The sequence below is a fragment of the Phyllobates terribilis genome, unplaced genomic scaffold, assembly GCF_046119375.1.
Source record: "Phyllobates terribilis strain yellow unplaced genomic scaffold, ASM4611937v1 Scaffold_5__5_contigs__length_657084704, whole genome shotgun sequence".
In the NCBI taxonomy this organism is placed as follows: domain Eukaryota; kingdom Metazoa; phylum Chordata; class Amphibia; order Anura; family Dendrobatidae; genus Phyllobates; species Phyllobates terribilis.
The window spans coordinates 363,084,493-363,103,882 of record NW_027362765.1 but is presented as its reverse complement, the minus strand read 5'-3'; the positions used below and the strand labels follow the sequence as shown (position 1 = coordinate 363,103,882).

Here is a 19,390-nt window from a genome sequence, read left to right as displayed (position 1 = left end):
TCGCGCCCCACACGCCCTGCTCGTTATGTGTATAAAGCTTAGAAGACTCATTAGAAAATGTGCGGTTTTGGATTTATAAGCATGTGCATTGTTTTATTCATTTCCTACGGCTCCAGTAGGTAAACACGGGGCGGCTTCCTGCTTCCTAGATGGCAGCGGGCGAAGGACGGGCGTCTGCGTCGCTCTGAGCACAACCGGGAGACAGCTTCATAGAAATACAGTGCGCAGGTTAAGAACTGCAGCTGTCTAGGAAGTTTTGCTTAGTTTCTCACGATCTTTCAACATCTCTGCTTGTTGTCAGTGAATTCTAATATTACTTTTTTTATGCAGAGACTTCACAGAGGCTTGTTACAAATGTATCCATTCTAGATAATCCACTGTGACACCGCCGCCGCGGCCCTCTCGCTCCGCCGCGGCCCTCTCGCCCCCCCCCGCTTGCCGCCGCGGCCCCCTGATACTTTCTTACAATGTGTCATTTTGGAGTCCAGACTCGGAGGATTTTCTAGGGTGGATACAATTTTGCCATCCACTCTGAGAAAAATGAAGTCTTTCAGCGTCTTTTTGTAAGCAGTGATTGATCCTGTTCACTGACAGCAAGCAGAGATCTGGAAAATGATGAGTAATTGAGACTTGAAATATTTTAGAAAGTTGCAGAACTTTTCATTAGACAACAATTTTGCCTTTTCTTATCTTTGGTCGGACCTCTCAGGTACCAGATTTTACATAGCGGAAAATGGGATCATGAGATAAAATCCTGCGGCCACAAAGCGGCTGAATTGTTCTCTTTCCTCTTATAAACATGTCAGGACCTCCGAGCTGGGCCGAGTATATGTGTGTTTTGTAGGGTACAGAAATGACAATTTTTAATTCTTATAGTTTTTTTTGTTTTTTTTTTTTGCAAACTTCTTTGTGAAATAAAGTGTTCAGACGGCAATGGCTGATAAATCTCTCCAGAAATAACCCGGTGCCAGGTGTCGTCTGCCGCGGTGATCGCAGCGCTGCATCTGCGCTCCAGCCGCACTGCAAACATGAACGTGAAGAGTGATGAAAGTGCAGCGTGGGGGGGGGGGGAGGGGAGAATGTTTCAGCAAGTAGTCGGGACCCTCTGAGCGTTTGGCATATTTCAGTAATCACCATTGTACAGTGATTTCTTTACATTTTGCATCCAAACCCTCTCTGTTCTGCCGTCCTTTTAACTGGACAGAATATGGGTGAGGACGGGAACCCCTCAACTGAGACTTGTCTGTTTTGATTCTGAGTAATTGTCTGTGATTGTGTCTGATTTTGGAGAAACTGCAGACAATCACCTTTCAGGTTTTACCGGTTCTTAGCATTTTATTTTTTTTTATGTATTTTGAGACGGAGGATTCCATCCCCTCCCCCCATCCTTTGTAAGTGAGGTATAGTAGATGGTCCGTGTGATCCCATTAAGCTCCTTGTTTGCATCTTTCATCTCAGCATTGATGATGTTCTTGTGTTGTGTAGAGTCGAGTCCTGTACTTCCAGCAGCCTCGGCACGATCCAGGAGTGGTGCAGGAAGAGACCGGAGGCACGAGGCAGAAATAACTGGGACGATCCAGGAGTGGTGCGGAAGAGACCGGAGATACTGAACTCTGTTGCTTTCTTAGTTCTCCTCTTGTGTCCCATGCACCGCACCATCGTTTTATCTGTTACAAAATATTATCACTGTTCATCCTGATCCTCCAGATTCATGGACAGTGATACTGGCACAGAAAGCAGTAAGAGCCGCACCTAATAGACTCCTTCCTTATGTGCCATTTTGGGCTGGTGACTATCCTTATGGGCGCTTGAAAGCAGTGACTACCTCTAATTTCCCTATTGATAATTCCGCAGCAGAACGTACCCCCCCCAGCAGACCACGTCACAGCTAAAGGGGTCTGGGAAGCAGAAGGTGTCCTCACTTATTTATCACAATCTTATTTAGTGCTTCAGAGCATCTAAAACAATTAAGTAGCTTTGTGAAAAGTCAGAATTAAAAAAAAAAAAAAAAAAAATTATTTTGTGTACACCGCTCCAATGCAATTGTTTGTGTTGCCATGGTCACAGACTACAAACAAAATCCATGTAGTCTATTATGTGTTTTATTACACCTCCTCTGATTGGTAACCTTCAGTCAGTAGAATACTAAGGGGGTTTGTTTGTTCTATAGGTGACCTATGAGTCTGCATGGGAGCTGTATACACAAAACAGACAATTTGTAGTCAAGACTGTTCGTAAAGTTGCATTCATTTTATTTTATGCTCGATATTACAGGTGTTCCCCAGGGTTTTGGGGGTCTCAGCTGGGTATTTGATCTGAGGTTTCATTAATTTACTGTTCTGGGATCTGAATTTTGGGACCCGGATTTTTGGGTCTGATTTCTAGGTCCTTATTACATTTTTTTGGATGTTAGATTATGGGCATGTGTCCGAATTAGTTTTGGTGTCTCGTCTGCATTAATTTTAAGGTCTGGAGTTTGACTTCTGTTCGAAATATTTGGCGTCTTGAGGTCTGAATTAATTTTAGGTTTTAGGGTCTGGAATAATTTTGTGTCTGCGGTCGTCCTGCAGATTTACTTGTTTTTAGCTTTTATTATCAATACTAGACTTTCCTTGAAATTTTTTTTTTTTTCTTTCCGCAGTCTCCCGCGCTTTATAGCTTTGCAGCCTCTGTATTTGCCCAAATCGAATTTAATTAATCATTTGCTCTTTCTTTTTTTTATATTTTCTGTTTTCATCTCATGATATTCATTGATGTGTTTTGCATCAAGTTCTTCAAATTGGCCAAAGTGGTTCATGAATTTTGCGCCAAATCAAAAAAACTTTTTTATTTTTTTCTAACTTTTTTTTTAGAAGTTTTTTTAAAAGTTTCACGTTCTGCTAAAATGTTGCAGAATTTGCATACAAATAAAATCAATTCAGAAGTAAATAAAGTCGCTTAAGTGCAGAATGAGCGTGTGGAATAAATAAAATTTTGCAACTTTTTATAAAGTCTTGATGATACAGCTGAAAACACTTGCAAAAACCTAAGTGCTGCCCGCAATGATGAACATTGAAAAAAACAAACATATAAAATAGACAAAAAAATAAGGCAAAGGGTGCAAATTCAGCAATGACTCAGGCCCCAAATATCTTTAACCCATTCTGGCCGTGGCAGTGAAGATTGTCTCCTGGTCGTGCTGCTAGTGTTTGTACAGGTGGGGATAGTACTGCGACGCTTCTTTCTTTTTGGAGCTTTTCTTCCGTGTCCTCATTGATAATTGTGTAGAAACATAAAATCACAGACGATCCCTATAATAACACGGGCTGGGATGAGCCGCGCTGTGTGTTTAGTTACATAGTTGTGTGTCTGGAAGAGCCGCCGCCTCTGGCCGGGGCCTGCCGCCGCCTCTGGCCGGGGCCTGCCGCCGCCTCTGGCTGGAGCCCGCCTCTGTCCTAGATGAATAAAGCAGAATATCTTTACCCATTTATCTGCCATTTATTGTCTCCAGCGTAGCCGCATTGTGTATTGGAGTCCGGGGGAGTCTAAAATCTCTTCTTGATTCATGCTGCTGTTTTGTTCATCCCCCATGCTTTACACTGCAGCTTTGCTTCTTCTGATAGGCTGCTGTTTATAGGCACACGCTGAGCAGGAAGTCTGTAAGCTGGGAGGTGATTTTCATTATAGTCATGGAAAAATAATTATAGATTACAGTAATTTAATCCCAATGACAAAATACTGCGAGACATAAACATGAACAATGGAGACTCTGGAGAAATGGTTTAGAAGAAAGGAATAGGAAGTTTCTTTGAGAATTGTTAGGCATCGCCCCCTCCGGGATTTTGTCCTTCTTATTGGTGTAGAGAGCAGATCCTCCAGCGATTGGTTGTAACCTGTGGCATCAGGTGTTCGGTTTCCCTGCAGCGCCACCACAGGAGAAATGAAGCATTACACGGTTCTCATTGGTATCAGTGGGCTGGTCGAGTAATAGAAGGACACGTTGGGACCTGTGGGCTGAGAGATGGGCTTTGTGGTCTCTGTAAATGGTCTTTAATGTATTAAGACGTCCTCTGCAGACACTTATCTCTAATTTTCAGTTTTCTCTGAGCTAGTGGGGGGGGGTACGAGCTGCTATTATGACTCTAATACACTGCACAAATGGACACAAAGGATAGATTTTTCTTCTTATCTCTATATAGTAAATGTTCAGAAGCAACAGCTGCATGGAGGACAATATACAGCAGTACTGAGCTCCTGTAGCTGTGAATCCTGCACTGAGATGCGATGAAACACTTACTGGAAAGTAACAGACATAGAGGTTATTATACAGAAGTTTTGAACAGTGTAGTGGTGTATTCAGCACCGAAAAAGAGATTAACACTTTCTAGTAAACAGCATGAAAGGCGTAATACAGAAGTACTGAGCAGTGTATCTGTGAGTACAGCATTGGGTTGAGGTGCACTAACTAGAAAGAAGCAACAAAATAGAGGAGGACATGGGGCTAGGTAAGAACTCACTAGAAAACAGCACCTTGATCTGTCAGTGTTTTGCTCTTCTTGGCCTCTCGCAGCGCTTCTCCCTCCCCTCTCCATACACTACAATAGGCAGCTGTAATGTGGCCCCTCTGAGCCTGCAGACCATCTTGTCTTGAGCAGGGTGGATTTTAGCCATTTTTGAGCAAAAGTTGAGTTCAGTAGGTGATGGGGGAGGGGAAGAGAAGTGGCTCAAAAGTGGAGAAAGAGGCTGATTTCTCCAATAAGACGTATTACAACGTCTATTGTACAAACGATTTGTGGGAAGTTCCTGAAAACATCACTGACCGTTTGACTGTGCCGTCAACAATTTTGGGTTTCCTCATTCACCTCGGAAGAATTTAAGTAATTAGAAAACTTTCCTCGGGGGCTGGAGGCGGCTCGTTCTGTGTCTCAGGTTTCGCTTTCTTCCTTACACCTCGGGCTGACGGCTGCACTGATTTATCTGAAAGCTAAAGAAGGCGAAAAAGTCAATTACGTTCTGTGTCGGTGATGTCCCTGTTGAACTACAGTTCCCAGCATTCCTTCTGTATACATGCTGTGACGGCTCGGCCGTGTCTGATGGACACAAACTTTAGGCCATTGACCTCAGGTCACATTTCCCTTAGTGATTACGGTGGAGTTTAGTCCCCCGTCATAGTTGTTGGGTGGCGCACATCATTCATGGCGGAGGACATCCACAAATGTCATTAACTCTTCATGGTGCAAATTGGATTAAAGATTCCTATAAACAATGGAGAAAAGTTCTCAGATCCCACTTTGGGGATGTATCTGATTCTTTTATTCTCCGGGGACACAAGCTGCTGCCCCAGAGGTCTGCTGGGGATGGAGATGTCAGGCAGAAGCTTTCTCCCCTCTCCACAGTCAAACCAGGAGGTGTATGAGGTTGGAGGCCGCTGCTCTAGTGTAGTGTAGTCCTAGTAAAGTCTCCGCCATCATTTGTCCTGGCAGATAGTCTATTGCTCCACTGTCCTTCATAAAAAAAAAAAAAAAAAAAAAAAAATGACACCCGCACCTCCCGGATCGGCACCGTTCATCCAATCGCAGCGCTGTGTCTCCCTGTGGTCACATGGCACTATCATGTGATGTGAGTGCTGCAGACAATCGGCAGCTGCTGATCTGCTGCAGCTTCCATTTCTCCATCAGAGCGGACGTCTGCTGCTGTCCATGATGAGTTGTGATCTTTATATTAACCCGAGAGCACGTGGTTAATTTCTCTGCAGCTCCCCCAAAGGAGAAATGAAGTATTACACTGCTCACAGGAAACCGTGCTCCTTGTATGTAATGATGTGCCGGGTGCTCCAGATGCTCCACATTTTGCAGAGTAACTTTTCTAAAGTCTGATGGTTGCACTTTCTGTTTCTTGTTAAACAGTTGTAATGTTTTTTTTTTCCTATAGTTTCTTCATGCTTCAATCCTAAGTCACATCCAGAGCTGAACTCTGTATTCTTCTAGCATCTTGTTAGCCAACAATTGGTCCAATGATTATATAATCCGATTTTACCTTAGAGGAGTAATCCGGTTCTGCTTACTTCCCGATCGTGGGGTGTGGAAGTGATTGGGGGCTGATGACATCATGTCTACAATTACTTGCAGCGCTCATGTACGAGGCGGTAGAGATCTGTACATGTGATGTCACCGGCCCCACTTACCTGCCGATGCAGAACTGAGCAGGTCCAGCTTACACCTTTTAAGGCCTCATATCCCTTGCTGCAGCTCTGGCTGTGACTGGAGATAAAGATGTGATTTAAGTCCGTAATGGTGCAAATAGGATATTTGTAACGTTCTTATGACTGTTTTCGATATTTTCTTTTGCTTTGATTTTCATTTTCTTGTCTTTTTTTTTTTTTTTTTTCCCCCCCAGATGATCTGATCGGACCTGGAACCAATCTCCTGAACATTTCCCATCTGCTTTGATTCGTTGGCTCCGATCCGGGATAAAACATGTAGCTCGGGGTGTATATCTGTATTCGCGAGCGACTGGTATTTTTTTTTATTTTCTCCAATATAAAGGATTGTCCTCGGCTCTGTCCATGTTGAGCTCCTGAGGTTTGCGGGTTAATCCATCACTATGAGCAGCAGCATAGGAAAAGATAAGGACCCCAAGGATAAAGACCCTAAGGGGCCCAGCACGGTGAAAGACCGCGACAAGGAAGCCAAGGCCTCTGGGGGTCCCGTGAAAGAGAACAAAGACAAGGACCTTAAGACCAAAGTCAAAGATGCCAAAGAAGGGAAGAAAGACGCAGGTGGAGCGCAACCCGGAGTGGCGTTCTCTGTGGACAACACAATAAAGCGCCCCTCGGGGGTCTCTGGCATGCGTAAGAAGGCCAGCAATGCCGAGGTGATAAAGGAACTGAACAAATGCCGGGAGGAGAACTCCACTCGATTGGACCTGGCCAAGAAGTCCATTCACCAGCTCCCGGCCTCCATCAAGGAGTTGACGCAACTCACAGAACTTTATTTATATGGTAACAAGCTGCCGTCGCTGCCAGCGGAGGTGGGCAGCCTGGTGAACTTGGTGACGCTGGCGCTTAGCGAGAACTCTTTAACCAGCCTGCCGGACACTCTGGAGAGCCTGAAGAAGCTGCGGATGCTGGACCTGCGGCACAACAAGCTGCGGGAGATCCCGGGCGTGGTGTACAAGCTGAGCTCCCTCACCACGCTCTTCTTACGCTTTAACCGTCTTACGACTGTGGAGAAAGACATCAAAGCCCTGGCAAAGCTGACCATGCTGAGCATCCGAGAAAATAAGATCAAGCAGCTGCCGGCAGAGATCGGTAAGGAGGCGCCAGGGGGGCGGTTGTATTTATTGCAGTGGTCTGGGTACTGGCTGTTCGGGGGGGGGGGGGTACATACTTCTGCATGGTGGAGGCAGCCGCATGGCCGCTACAGCAGGAGAGGCTTCACATCATCTTAGGCCCAATGTCACGGGATTTTGCAAATGCAGTAAAGTTCAGATCTTCTTCACGGGACGTCCTCGCCTACCTGAAAACGAGCCAACAATTTTCTGTCATTAATCTGCTTACTCTAATAATGTTACCTGTTCCCCTGAGGGGGTAGCATTTCGCCTTGTGATACTGAGAGACTTATAGGCCACGCAATTTCTTTAAAGAGGCAAATAAGCTCTTCAGAGAGAAGGAGAACTTGAACTCTAGCACCATCTGTTGGAAGTAGCAATTTTATAAGTCTGTATCGACCCTCTAACGAGCCTTGGCACATGACTTGTGATAAGAAGCCAAAGCAGACACTCCATATGCAGACTCATGTTTCGGGGTGTTTGCCCCTCACCAGTGCAAAGCGGTGAGAGGCTTCTGAGAGGTGGTGCTGGAGTTTTTCTCCTCTTCCTCTCTGAAGAGGCTATTTGCTTTCTTAAAATCCCAGTGGAGTTTCACATGCCTACAAGCCTCCTTATGACTCCACAAGGAGAAATTTTATTCCTTACATCACATGTCAGAGGCTTCTCACCCAGATAAATCAGCCCTTGATTTGCACTAATGAGGGGCACATACCCCAAAACACGTATCTGCAAATGGAATTTCTGGATTGGCTTCTTATCCTAAATCGTGTGGCAAGGCTCGTTAAAGGGTTGATATTGACTTTTAGACTTACTATTTCTAATGGGTGGCGCTAGAGTTCCTGTCATCTGAAGAGGCTACTTGCCCCCTGACGCATATACAATACTTGCACCAAAAACAAGCCAACATTCATCTGTCATTATTGAGCGGACTCTGATAGTCTCGGGCACACTCTCGTTCCTATACCAGCACAAAAAAAAAAAAAACACAATGACCCAGGATGCACTGGGAACAAAATGGTGCCCTATAACCGCAGACACATGCACCATAAACCATTTTTTATTTGTCGTTACTGCACTCGATCTAATGGTGCATTGCATGTGCAATCCTTCTGACACCTGCGATAAAAATAAACGTGCATACCCATCACCTGCAGACCCATGCACAGCGCCCGGGGATGCATGCACAGCGCCCGGGGATGCATGCACAGCGCCCGGGGATGCATGCATCGGAAGCACAATGTGCGCTCGCTGAGTGCTGCGGCTGCCTCGGGGAGGTCAGGCGTTTTGGGTTCATGCACCCTGCTTCTGCCCGGCTCTCCTCTGCAGTCGGGAGCTCATCCTCTCGTCCCCATTGAAAATCAGGGATAGTCATTTCCTGACTCTGAACAGGACAGGAAGACTATCTCTGATTACAGCGCCGGCGGTCGGGGGGCTGCGATCAGGGGCCATCCTGGTGTGTGTCCTCTGTATACAAGATGCCACCTTGGACCCCCATGTCCCAGGCATACGGGAGCTCGCTGGTTTGGGTTGGACCCCGCTCAGTAACCTCAGCATCTGCAGCTTTCTGGTAGACTTTATTTCAGCTCATCACCATTTTCAAGATCTCTGCTTGCTGTCAGATCATTCACTGTTTCCATAGTGCAGATCCTAATACATTGTCACAGCTGAGGATCTGGTGCAATTTATACAGCCTGGACCTAGATATTTACCTGCACTGATACATTGTAACAAGCTATCAGCCCAACAAAGAGATTGTGTTGTGATGTATCTGGCTCACAAAGTATTATCTACATTATGTCCAATTGTACCAAACCTTCAGCTGTGAGAAATATTGGGTCCGAAGGGGTTTTCAGCTATAAGATGCAATTCACTGACAGGAGGAAGCTGTACTGAACGGCGATGCCTGGCCGCGGTCCTGTAATGACTCCGCACATACAGGGCTGGAGATGGCAAAGGACCAGGATACAACATCACTTTATTTCCAGGATTGTGGGGGTCCTGTGCGTCGTTCTCCCACCAATCAGCCGCTGAAACAGGCGGATCTGCGGCTTGTTTACATAAACTCATTTACCCGTTATCGTACCGTGTTGTTTTCCCTCCACAGCAGCGCTCCCACCACCGACTGTGCAGGGAACTGCAGCCGACATCAGGCACTTGAATTGAGTTGTGCTTCAAGTTTAGGATTGTGGGGTCTGAAAGAAAACACCCCCAACCCCCACCGAGTGTGATCTTTCTCAGATGGCAATACCCCTTTAACAGGACCTTTAAACAGTTGAACATCATAGGACCCTTAAAGATCAATGGTAGTCTGACTCCCACACCTCCAAAATAGAGCGTGCAGCTCTGGAGTATAATGCAGGATGTAACTCAGGATCAGTAATGTAATGTATGTACACAGTGACTGCACCAGCAGAATAGTGAGTGCAGCTCTGGAGTATAATACAGGATGTAACTCAGGATCAGTAATGTAATGTATGTACACAGTGACTGCACCAGCAGAATAGTGAGTGCAGCTCTGGAGTATAATACTGGATGTAACTCAGAATCAGTACAGGATCAGTAATGTATGTACACAGTGACTCCAGCAGAATAGTGAGTGCAGCTCTGAAGTATAATACAGGAGGTAACTCGGGATCAGTAATGTATGTACACAGTGACTGCACCAGCAGAATAGTGAGTACAGCTCTGGAGTATAATACAGGATGTAACTCAGGATCAGTAATGTAATGTATGTATACAGTGACTGCACCAGCAGAATAGTGAATGCAGCTCTGGAGTATAATACAGGATGTAACTCAGGATCAGTAATGTAATGTATGTACACAGTGACTGCACCAGCAGAATAGTGAGTGCAGCTCTGGAGTATAATGCAGGATGTAACTCAGGATCAGTACAGGATCAGTAATGTAATGTATGTACACAGTGACTGCACCAGCAGAATAGTGAGTACAGCTCTGAAGTATAATACAGGATGTAACTCAGGATCAGTAATGTAATGTATGTACACAGTGACTGCACCAGCAGAATAGTGAGTGCAGCTCTGGAGTATAATGCAGGATGTAACTCAGGATCAGTAATGTAATGTATGTACACAGTGACTGCACCAGCAGAATAGTGAGTGCAGCTCTGGAGTATAATACAGGAGGTAACTCAGGATCAATACAGGATAAGTAATGTAATGTATGTACACAGTGACTGCACCAGCAGAATAGTGAGTGCAGCTCTGGAGTATAATACAGAAGGTAACTCAGGATCAGTAATGTAATGTATGTACACAGTAACTGCACCAGCAGAATAGTGAGTGCAGCTCTGGAGTATAATACAGGAGGTACCTCAGGATCAGTAATGTAATGTATGTACACAGTGACTGCACCAGCAGAATAGTGAGTGCAGCTCTGAAGTATAATACAGGAGGTAACTCCGGATCAGTAATGTAATGTATGTACACAGTGACTGCACCAGCAGAATAGTGAGTGCAGCTCTGGAGTATAATACAGGATGTAACTCAGGGTCAGTACAGAATCAGTAATGTATGTACACAGTGACTGCACCAGCAGAATAGTGAGTGCAGCTCTGGAGTATAATACAGGATGTAACTCAGGATCAGTAATGTAATGTATGTACACAGTGACTGCACCAGCAGAATAGTGAGTGCAGCTCTGGAGTATAATACAGGATGTAACTCAGGATCAGTAATGTAATGTATGTACACAGTGACTGCACCAGCAGAATAGTGAGTGTAGCTCTGGAGTATAATACAGGATGTAACTCAGGATCAGTAATGTAATGTATGTACACAGTGACTCCACCAGCAGAATAGTGAGTGCAGCTCTGGAGTATAATACAGGAGGTAACTCAGGATCAGTAATGTAATGTATACAGTGACTGCACCAGCAGAATAGTGAGTGCAGCTCTGGGGTATAACACAGGGTGTGTGTTAGTTTGGTGTTTTCAGTGTGTTTCTTCGCCCCCTGGATCGTCCGTGGTCATTATGTCAGGCATGGCAGCACATCCATACATGTGAGTGTGTATAGTCTTGGACTGCAGTAACTTCCACAGCCATAACATACCTCTTATGTTCTGCAGATGGGCGGGGTTTGGGATGATCGGACCCCCCACTCATCACCTGTCCTCTGTGCATTTCCTGCATTATTATTTCTGCCCCTTCAGGTCACTCTGACATCTCCATTCCTTTCCTGCACTGACTGGTGGACTCTTCACTGCTTATCCTGATGTTGCTGGTTATTAAATCTAATGCCAGAAGAAGTGTAGACCGACACAGACTGCACAAGGAGATTGTGGCGTATTGCAGTGCGGATCTCTGACGTTCAGGGGTTGTATAGTGAATAGATTGTCACTGGATGTAATCTTCCTCTGATCTTAGGAAATGCTCTGCGGCCTGACTTAATGGGTTAAAAGTGAAGGGGCCGATTGCAGCCATTTACTACCTCTCCATGTACCAGGAGGAAGTTTCCCTGGTTAAGTTACTACATTCTTTGCTGGGTGAACTCTGTTAAAGAAAGTTGCTTCCCCTTTAAAATTGAGGAAAGTTCATGGCCATGAATAGATTAATACCGCCAAAAATACACAGGTGTCCTACTCTGTGGATCCTTTAACCCTTAATGACCTGTGACTGTTGACTGCAGGGTGTATAGAGCTGTGTGATACAGCCGGCGTCTGCCTGTAACAGCTGGGATCTGAGCGCTCCAATCTCTGCTGTTTAACTCTTTAGGTGCCACAGGCCATCACTGACGGCGGATTTTACATGTATTGGGTTGTGGTGTAGTATAACAGTATAGAACATCAATCACCGATCAGATTAGAGTTCCTAAGGGGACAAAATTATATAGTAAAGATTAAAAAAAAAAATGTATTTTCTCTCCCCACACCCCAAAAGAAAAAAACAAAGTTCACCCCCCACCTTCTTTTCCTAGTTTAAAAATGGAGATTAAAGTAAAGGGGATAAATGTATATTATACCTGTGCACAGGTCGCGTGTGGTACTGCAGCTCCGTGGCATTCACTTTATCTGACGCAGTCCATAGAATCGTGAGGTCCTAAGTAGCCATGTTTTCCTAACCCTGAGCGGTGAACACCCCCTTTAAGGGGCGGAGTTTGCTGTGTCCCCTGAATACATTGTATCCGCTGAATGTAGCAATCTGTAAACAGACGTTTGTTTCCGTTATCTGATACAAAGTCTTTGCGCCCTCGCTCCCCGCTCTGAGCCGTACATTATTCTCTACATCAGGCCCTGCCTGGTGATGACAGCTGCAGGCAGCGGAGGGTTAACGCTGTAATCTCGCTGCCGAGCGTTGACCTCCCGCCAAGACTCTCCGCTTCGGTGCAGGGTAAAAATTCTTTTCTGTTGACGTCAAATAGATTCCCAGCGTCAGGATCTTGAGATTGCTTCATCATACTTTCCAGAAGCCGCTGCTCGCACTTTGCAGAGGCCGGACGGTACCGGACGGAGCGGGGACGAGGGTCTCCCACCCCCAGACTGGACGTCCGCTATGGTCGCCCCGTCTAGATTAGTGGATCCCACAACAGAAATAATTGCTTTCTATTGGCGGATTTACATTAGACCAATGGAGGAGACAGATTGGCGAAAACTCAGCTACACAACCAAGTAGATAGGAATAAGACCCTCTGTAGTGGCGGACTCTCTGGGAATCCCACCTCGTTAGTCCTGTCCGATCTATGCCCTCCACCCCAAAGAGCCCCCGAAACCAAGGCACAGTGCATGGGACGTGCTTCCTGCCGTCCCCCACAGATTTCATGGGTGGGAGCTGCGCTGCCCTCCTGACAATACACAGCTGCCTGACCCAGATGTGCAGCGCAGAAAATCCCACAGTCCCCGCACTCTCCCCGCACCACCGATGTGATCCGACCTTCCCGCATCATCAGGACAGAGGCTCCACTGCTGTACGTGCTGCTCTCCACCGCCCGGGCCTCGCCCGCAGCCCCCTCTCTCTGACCTGTAAACGGGGTCTTCTTCAGTGATTCTGGGGTATTGGGCAGTCGTTAGAATAGCATTCTCCTACCTGGGATTCTCCAACTACTGAAAAACTACAACTCCCAGCATGCCCCGACAGCCAGAACCATTCTTGTATTTCTATACGGGTCTGGCGGCAGGACAGGAGGGTGCGTGTCAGGCGCAGCTGGGTGGGTTGTGCTTTTCTCAATTTTTGTCTTGCAGTTGCTATTGCCAAAACCTCTGCCTGAGCCGAGCCCTTCTAGAAGACGATTTACTGGAATATTTCCTGGGTTACAAGCTCAGACACGGCGGCGTTCAGCAAGTGTGATTCCAAGACCTGATGCACTGTGAACATTACATCATGGCGCAGAGTTTACAGATTGAAGATACAGGGTGAAAATCAGAAGTAACATGCTGTACTGCAGAGCTGCGCTCACTATTCTGCTGGTGCAGTCACTGTGTACATACATTGCATTACTGATCCTGAGTTACATCCTGTATTATACTCCAGAGCTGCACTCACTATTCTGCTGGTGCAGTCACTGTGTACATACATTACATTACTGATCCTGAGTTACATCCTGTATTATACTCCAGAGCTGCACTCACTATTCTGCTGGTGGAGTCACTGTGTACATACATTACATTACTGATCATGAGTTACATCCTGTATTATACTCCAGAGCTGCACTCACTATTCTGCTGGTGCAGTCACTGTGTACATGCATTACATTACTGATCCTGAGTTACATCCTGTATTATACTCCAGAGCTGCACTCACTATTCTGCTGGTGCAGTCACTGTGTACATACATTACATTACTGATCCTGAGTTACATCCTGTATTATACCCCAGAGCTGCACTCACTATTCTGCTGGTGCAGTCACTGTGTACATACATTACATTACTGATCCTGTACTGATCCGGAGTTACATCATGTATTATACTCCAGAGCTGCACCCACTGTTCTGCTGGTGCAGTCACTGTGTACATACATTACATTACTGATCCTGAGTTACCTCCTGTATTATACTCCAGAGCTGCACTCACTATTCTGCTGGTGCAGTCACTGTGTACATACATTACATTACTGATCCTGAGTTACATCCTGTATTACACCCCAGAGCTGCACTCACTATTCTGCTGGTGCAGTCACTGTGTACATACATTACATTACTGATCCTGAGTTACATCCTGTATTATACTCCAGAGCTGCACTCACTATTCTGCTGGTGCAGTCACTGTGTACATACATTACATTACTGATCCTGAGTTACATCCTGTATTATACTCCAGAGCTGCACTCACTATTCTGCTGGTGCAGTCACTGTGTACATACATTACATTACTGATCCTGAGTTACATCCTGTATTATACTCCAGAGCTGCACTCACTATTCTGCTGGAGCAGTCACTGTGTACATATATTACATTACTGATCCTGAGTTACATCCTGTATTATACTCCAGAGCTGCACTCACTATTCTGCTGGTGTGTCCTCTGATTATATAGATGATTTTTCTAGTGGTTTCGGTGGTTCCCCCTGTCCATCATTGTTGTGTATCCTGTGATTTTGGCCGCTGGGGTTCTGGTATTTACCCAGTGATTAGATCCTGTGTATAATCTGCTCATCTGGGATTAGCGCTGTAATTCCCGTCTAAACAACACTAATGAAAATGTAGCGAGCGGCTGACAACTGAGCATGAATTTTATTATCATTGCTGGGGCCGATGATTTCAGCTTGTGGTAACCCTCCCTTCTCTTCCCCACTCCCCTCCCCGTCTCTTCTCTTCCCCCTCCCCGTCTCTTCTCTTCCCCCTCCCCGTCTCTTCTCTTCCCCCTCCCCGTCTCTTCTCTTCCCCCTCCCCGTCTCTTCTCTTCCCCCTCCCCGTCTCTTCTCTTCCCCCTCCCCGTCTCTTCTCTTCCCCCTCCCAGTCTCTTCTCTTCCCCCTCCCAGTCTCTTCTCTTCCCCCTCCCCGTCTCTTCTCTTCCCCCTCCCCGTCTCTTCTCTTCCCCCTCCCCGTCTCTTCTCTTCCCCCTCCCCGTCTCTTCTCTTCCCCCTCCCCGTCTCTTCTCTTCCCCCTCCCCGTCTCTTCTCTTCCCCCTCCCCGTCTCTTCTCTTCCCCCTCCCCGTCTCTTCTCTTCCCCCTCCCCGTCTCTTCTCTTCCCCCTCCCCGTCTCTTCTCTTCCCCCTCCCCGTCTCTTCTCTTCCCCCTCCCCGTCTCTTCTCTTCCCCCTCCCCGTCTCTTCTCTTCCCCCTCCCCGTCTCTTCTCTTCCCCCTCCCCGTCTCTTCTCTTCCCCCTCCCCGTCTCTTCTCTTCCCCCTCCCCGTCTCTTCTCTTCCCCCTCCCCGTCTCTTCTCTTCCCCCTCCCCGTCTCTTCTCTTCCCCCTCCCCGTCTCTTCTCTTCCCCCTCCCCGTCTCTTCTCTTCCCCCTCCCCGTCTCTTCTCTTCCCCCTCCCCGTCTCTTCTCTTCCCCCTCCCCGTCTCTTCTCTTCCCCCTCCCCGTCTCTTCTCTTCCCCCTCCCCGTCTCTTCTCTCCCCCCCCCTCCCCGTCTCTTCTCTTCCCCCTCCCCGTCTCTTCTCTTCCCCCTCCCCGTCTCTTCTCTTCCCCCTCCCCGTCTCTTCTCTTCCCCCTCCCCGTCTCTTCTCTTCCCCCTCCCCGTCTCTTCTCTTCCCCCTCCCCGTCTCTTCTCTCCCCCCCCCTCCCCGTCTCTTCTCTCCCCCCCCCCCCCTCCCCGTCTCTTCTCTCCCCCCCCCCTCCCCGTCTCTTCTCTTCCCCCCCCCCTCCCCGTCTCTTCTCTTCCTCCCCCCTCCCCTCCCCGTCTCTTCTCTTCCTCCCCCCTCCCCTCCCCGTCTCTTCTCTTCCTCCCCCCTCCCCTCCCCGTCTCTTCTCTTCTCTTCCCTCCCCCCTCCCCTCCCCGTCTCTTCTCTTCCTCCCCCCTCCCCTCCCCGTCTCTTCTCTTCTCTTCCCCCCCCCCTCCCCCTCCCCGTCTCTTCTCTTCTCTCCCCCCCCCCCCCTCCCCCTCCCCGTCTCTTCTCTTCTCCCCCCTCCCCGTCTCTTCTCTCCCCGGGGGCCCCCCTTTTCCCTTCTCGTCCTCCTCCTGGGCTGTGTCCTCAGTGTTTTCCTTTTTGTCTCCGCAGGGGAGTTGTGTAATCTCATCACGCTGGACGTAGCCCACAATCAGCTTGAACACCTCCCAAAAGAGATCGGGAACTGCACGCAGATCACCAACCTGGACCTGCAGCACAACGAGCTCCTGGACCTGCCAGAGACAATAGGTGAGGAGTCCTGTGGGGGGCGCTATGCGGTGTATTGGCTGCTATGATCACTGGTCCTGTGACATTGCACAGTTAGTCTGATGTAGCATCCGTGCCCCGAGATATTAATATGGTTTATTACCGAGGTTTTTTTCAGTTTTATTTAAAGGGAATCTGTCACCCCCTGACACTTACCTGACCTCTAATATGGGCAGACAGGTGATAGAAATGTAAATCTATTCCTACCTGTATGGCCCATATTAGAGAATATCTGCATAAAGACCGGAGGAAAAAGTGCGCCTTGCGTAAAAGGTGAAGCGTGCAGGATTTGGCCACCGAAACTGCACATCACAGCGCTCCGCCCCTCTGCCCGCGCCTACTCCGGCACTGATCTCCTCTTGGTTATACTTCCATGTTAGTTCTGACATCCTGGATTGAGGCCGCGCCGCCGCCGCTGGAAGCGCCATTGAGGAGTGGAGCGCTGGGGAGGACCTGCTGTGATTTTGGGAGTTATTTCCTGCCCTCCACTTTGGGGTCCGGCGATTTTTGAGTATCTTATTCGGCTTTTTTAACGTTTTAATTCGCTCAGTTCAGGTCAGCGCATTTTTTTTATGTCCTGACGGCGACACAACCTAAAACTTGTGTGTGAACAGGGCGTACTGCTGCCGGTACCGACGCCGTGGGCTGTCATGTGGCAGTTCTGTTCACCTTTCACATTCTGCACCTTCTACAGTTGTCTGTGCCCTGTCTGATATTTAGGCCGGTGCCATTTGAGCGGGGAACGGTCCTTGCTTCCTCCTCTGGTGACCCACAAGTGGGTGTGGAGTGACAACATGGCTGTGGTTTCCCCACTGGGCCGTGTCACAACCCTACATGACGGTAAATGACAGACCTGCGGTAAAGTCAGCCAGCTGAAAAGCGAAACCAGGACGAAAACAGAGTGCTGCTTTACAGTGTGCCATTGCCTTAAAGGGCCGGTCTGACCGTACAGCTCGACCATTGTATGAGGAAGACGTCTACACCCCTGTGTTGTGGATCCCTCTACATTTCCTGGATCTCTGATTGCTGTCACTGGAAAAAAAACAAAAAAACAAAAACGTTTATTTTTTTTTTTTACTTTACTCCCTTCCTGATTAATATCTTGCTGAGGGTTTGTTGCAGTGTAGCAGGGGTTGTCAACTGGGATTGCAGAACAACTGAGAATATTGTGTCTGGCTCAGATGATCAGCTGTTGTGATACAGTGTAACAAACCCTCAGCTGTGAGAAGTGTTCAGACAGCATATGCACACTCAGCCATGTATAAGCTGACGGTTGGGTGTCGGACCCCCCCAGTCTGAACGTGACGCTCTATTCTTACTCCCGGAAGACCCCTTTAATGTTGATGCTCAGCAGTAGAAGTGCTCCCCCCCGGTGGCCACTCTGATTCATCTGCAGCGTGACATTGCGTCCCCCATAGCTAGCAGCCCCCCGACCCCATTCTTACAGGGCTTTCGGTTTTGATATAATAAGTGTAGCTTTGTAATATACATTGTTTCAGTTTTCTTCCATTCTCAGGATCTCTGCTCGCGGTCAGTAAATGAGCGTGCTCTTCAGAGGCCGTTCACACTGTAGAAATGTACATTTGTATCAGGCAATCAATCCCCTGTGAGCTGCACGGCCTGATACATTGTCACAGACTCGCTACCGACTGGATACAGCGACCAGAAGTGTCACTCACTGACAACAAGCAGAGATCTTCAGAGCCCAGAAACAAAGTTTGTGAAAGTTTATAAAGAGCTTAAACTTCAAAAACCTAAAACTTTCTTCCATGTTCCCCTGCCCTCCCCCTCCAGACGCGGATGATCCCTGGAGAAGGGGAAACAAGCCTGAGTACCCGGATTAGCCACATCTTGTCCCTTCTTGTCTCCGTCATGTCAGGGCAGACGGACCCTCACCGCACAGTATTAGTGTTTTTTTCTCCTGGCTGTTACATATTTAATAAGGTGTAAGTGTCTCATCTGTGGGACCTGAGAGCAGCGCGCACACCCCGGCTCAGCGCAGACATTAACCCCATGTTCTCCAGCCCGATCTACACCCCACCCTGGTGAATCGGCTCCATGGATACTAATGACCAGACGCACGCGGCAGCTTCTCTTCTTGCGGACCATTGAGTGACGCCCGGTCAGGCCAGACTTCTGACCACGGTCTCCCAGAGGACAATTATTCCCACCATAATGATGATTCTCTTGTCTTCTGACCTGTAGGAAATCTCTCCAGCCTGAACCGCCTCGGTCTGCGATACAACCGGCTATCGGCCATCCCCCGCTCCTTAGCGAAATGCAGCGAACTGGACGAGCTGAACCTGGAGAACAACAATATATCCACGTTACCGGAGGTGAGAGCCGACGCCGAGCGCAGCTGCAACATACAGAGACTTTCTGCAGCTTCATCATATATTATGTATTCACTATTAAGATGTCTGCTTGTTGTCAGCGAACAGAAGCTTTTATTGTTTACATCCAGAGACAGAAAACCTGTGCAAATTACATAAGTAAATATATTACATTACTGACCAGGCATTATACCCCAGAGCTGCACTCACTATTCTGCTGGTGCAGTCACTGTGTCCATACATTACATTACTGATCCTATGTTACATCCTGTATTATACTCCAGAGCTGCACTCACTATTCTGCTGGTGCAGTCACTGTGTACATACATTACATAACTGATCCTGCACTGATCCTGAGTTACATCCTGTATTATACTCCAGCGCTGCACTCACTATTCTGCTGGTGCAGTCACTGTGTACATACATTACATTACTGATCCTGAGTTACATCCTGTATTATACTCCAGCGCTGCACTCA

At 47.6% G+C, this 19,390-nt stretch overlaps 1 protein-coding gene across 1 annotated transcript in view; it reads left to right on the top strand.

Annotated features, from left to right (window-relative positions):
• The window catches only part of SHOC2 (SHOC2 leucine rich repeat scaffold protein), a 39,103-nt gene that overhangs the window by 7,188 nt on the left and 12,525 nt on the right, over nt 1-19,390 (top strand). The window contains exons 2-4 of the mRNA XM_073684734.1: nt 6,376-7,288; nt 16,424-16,561; nt 18,785-18,915. Coding sequence (XP_073540835.1) covers nt 6,583-7,288; nt 16,424-16,561; nt 18,785-18,915 — 975 coding nt within the window. The 5' untranslated portion in view covers nt 6,376-6,582. The remainder of the gene's footprint in view (nt 1-6,375; nt 7,289-16,423; nt 16,562-18,784; nt 18,916-19,390) is intronic.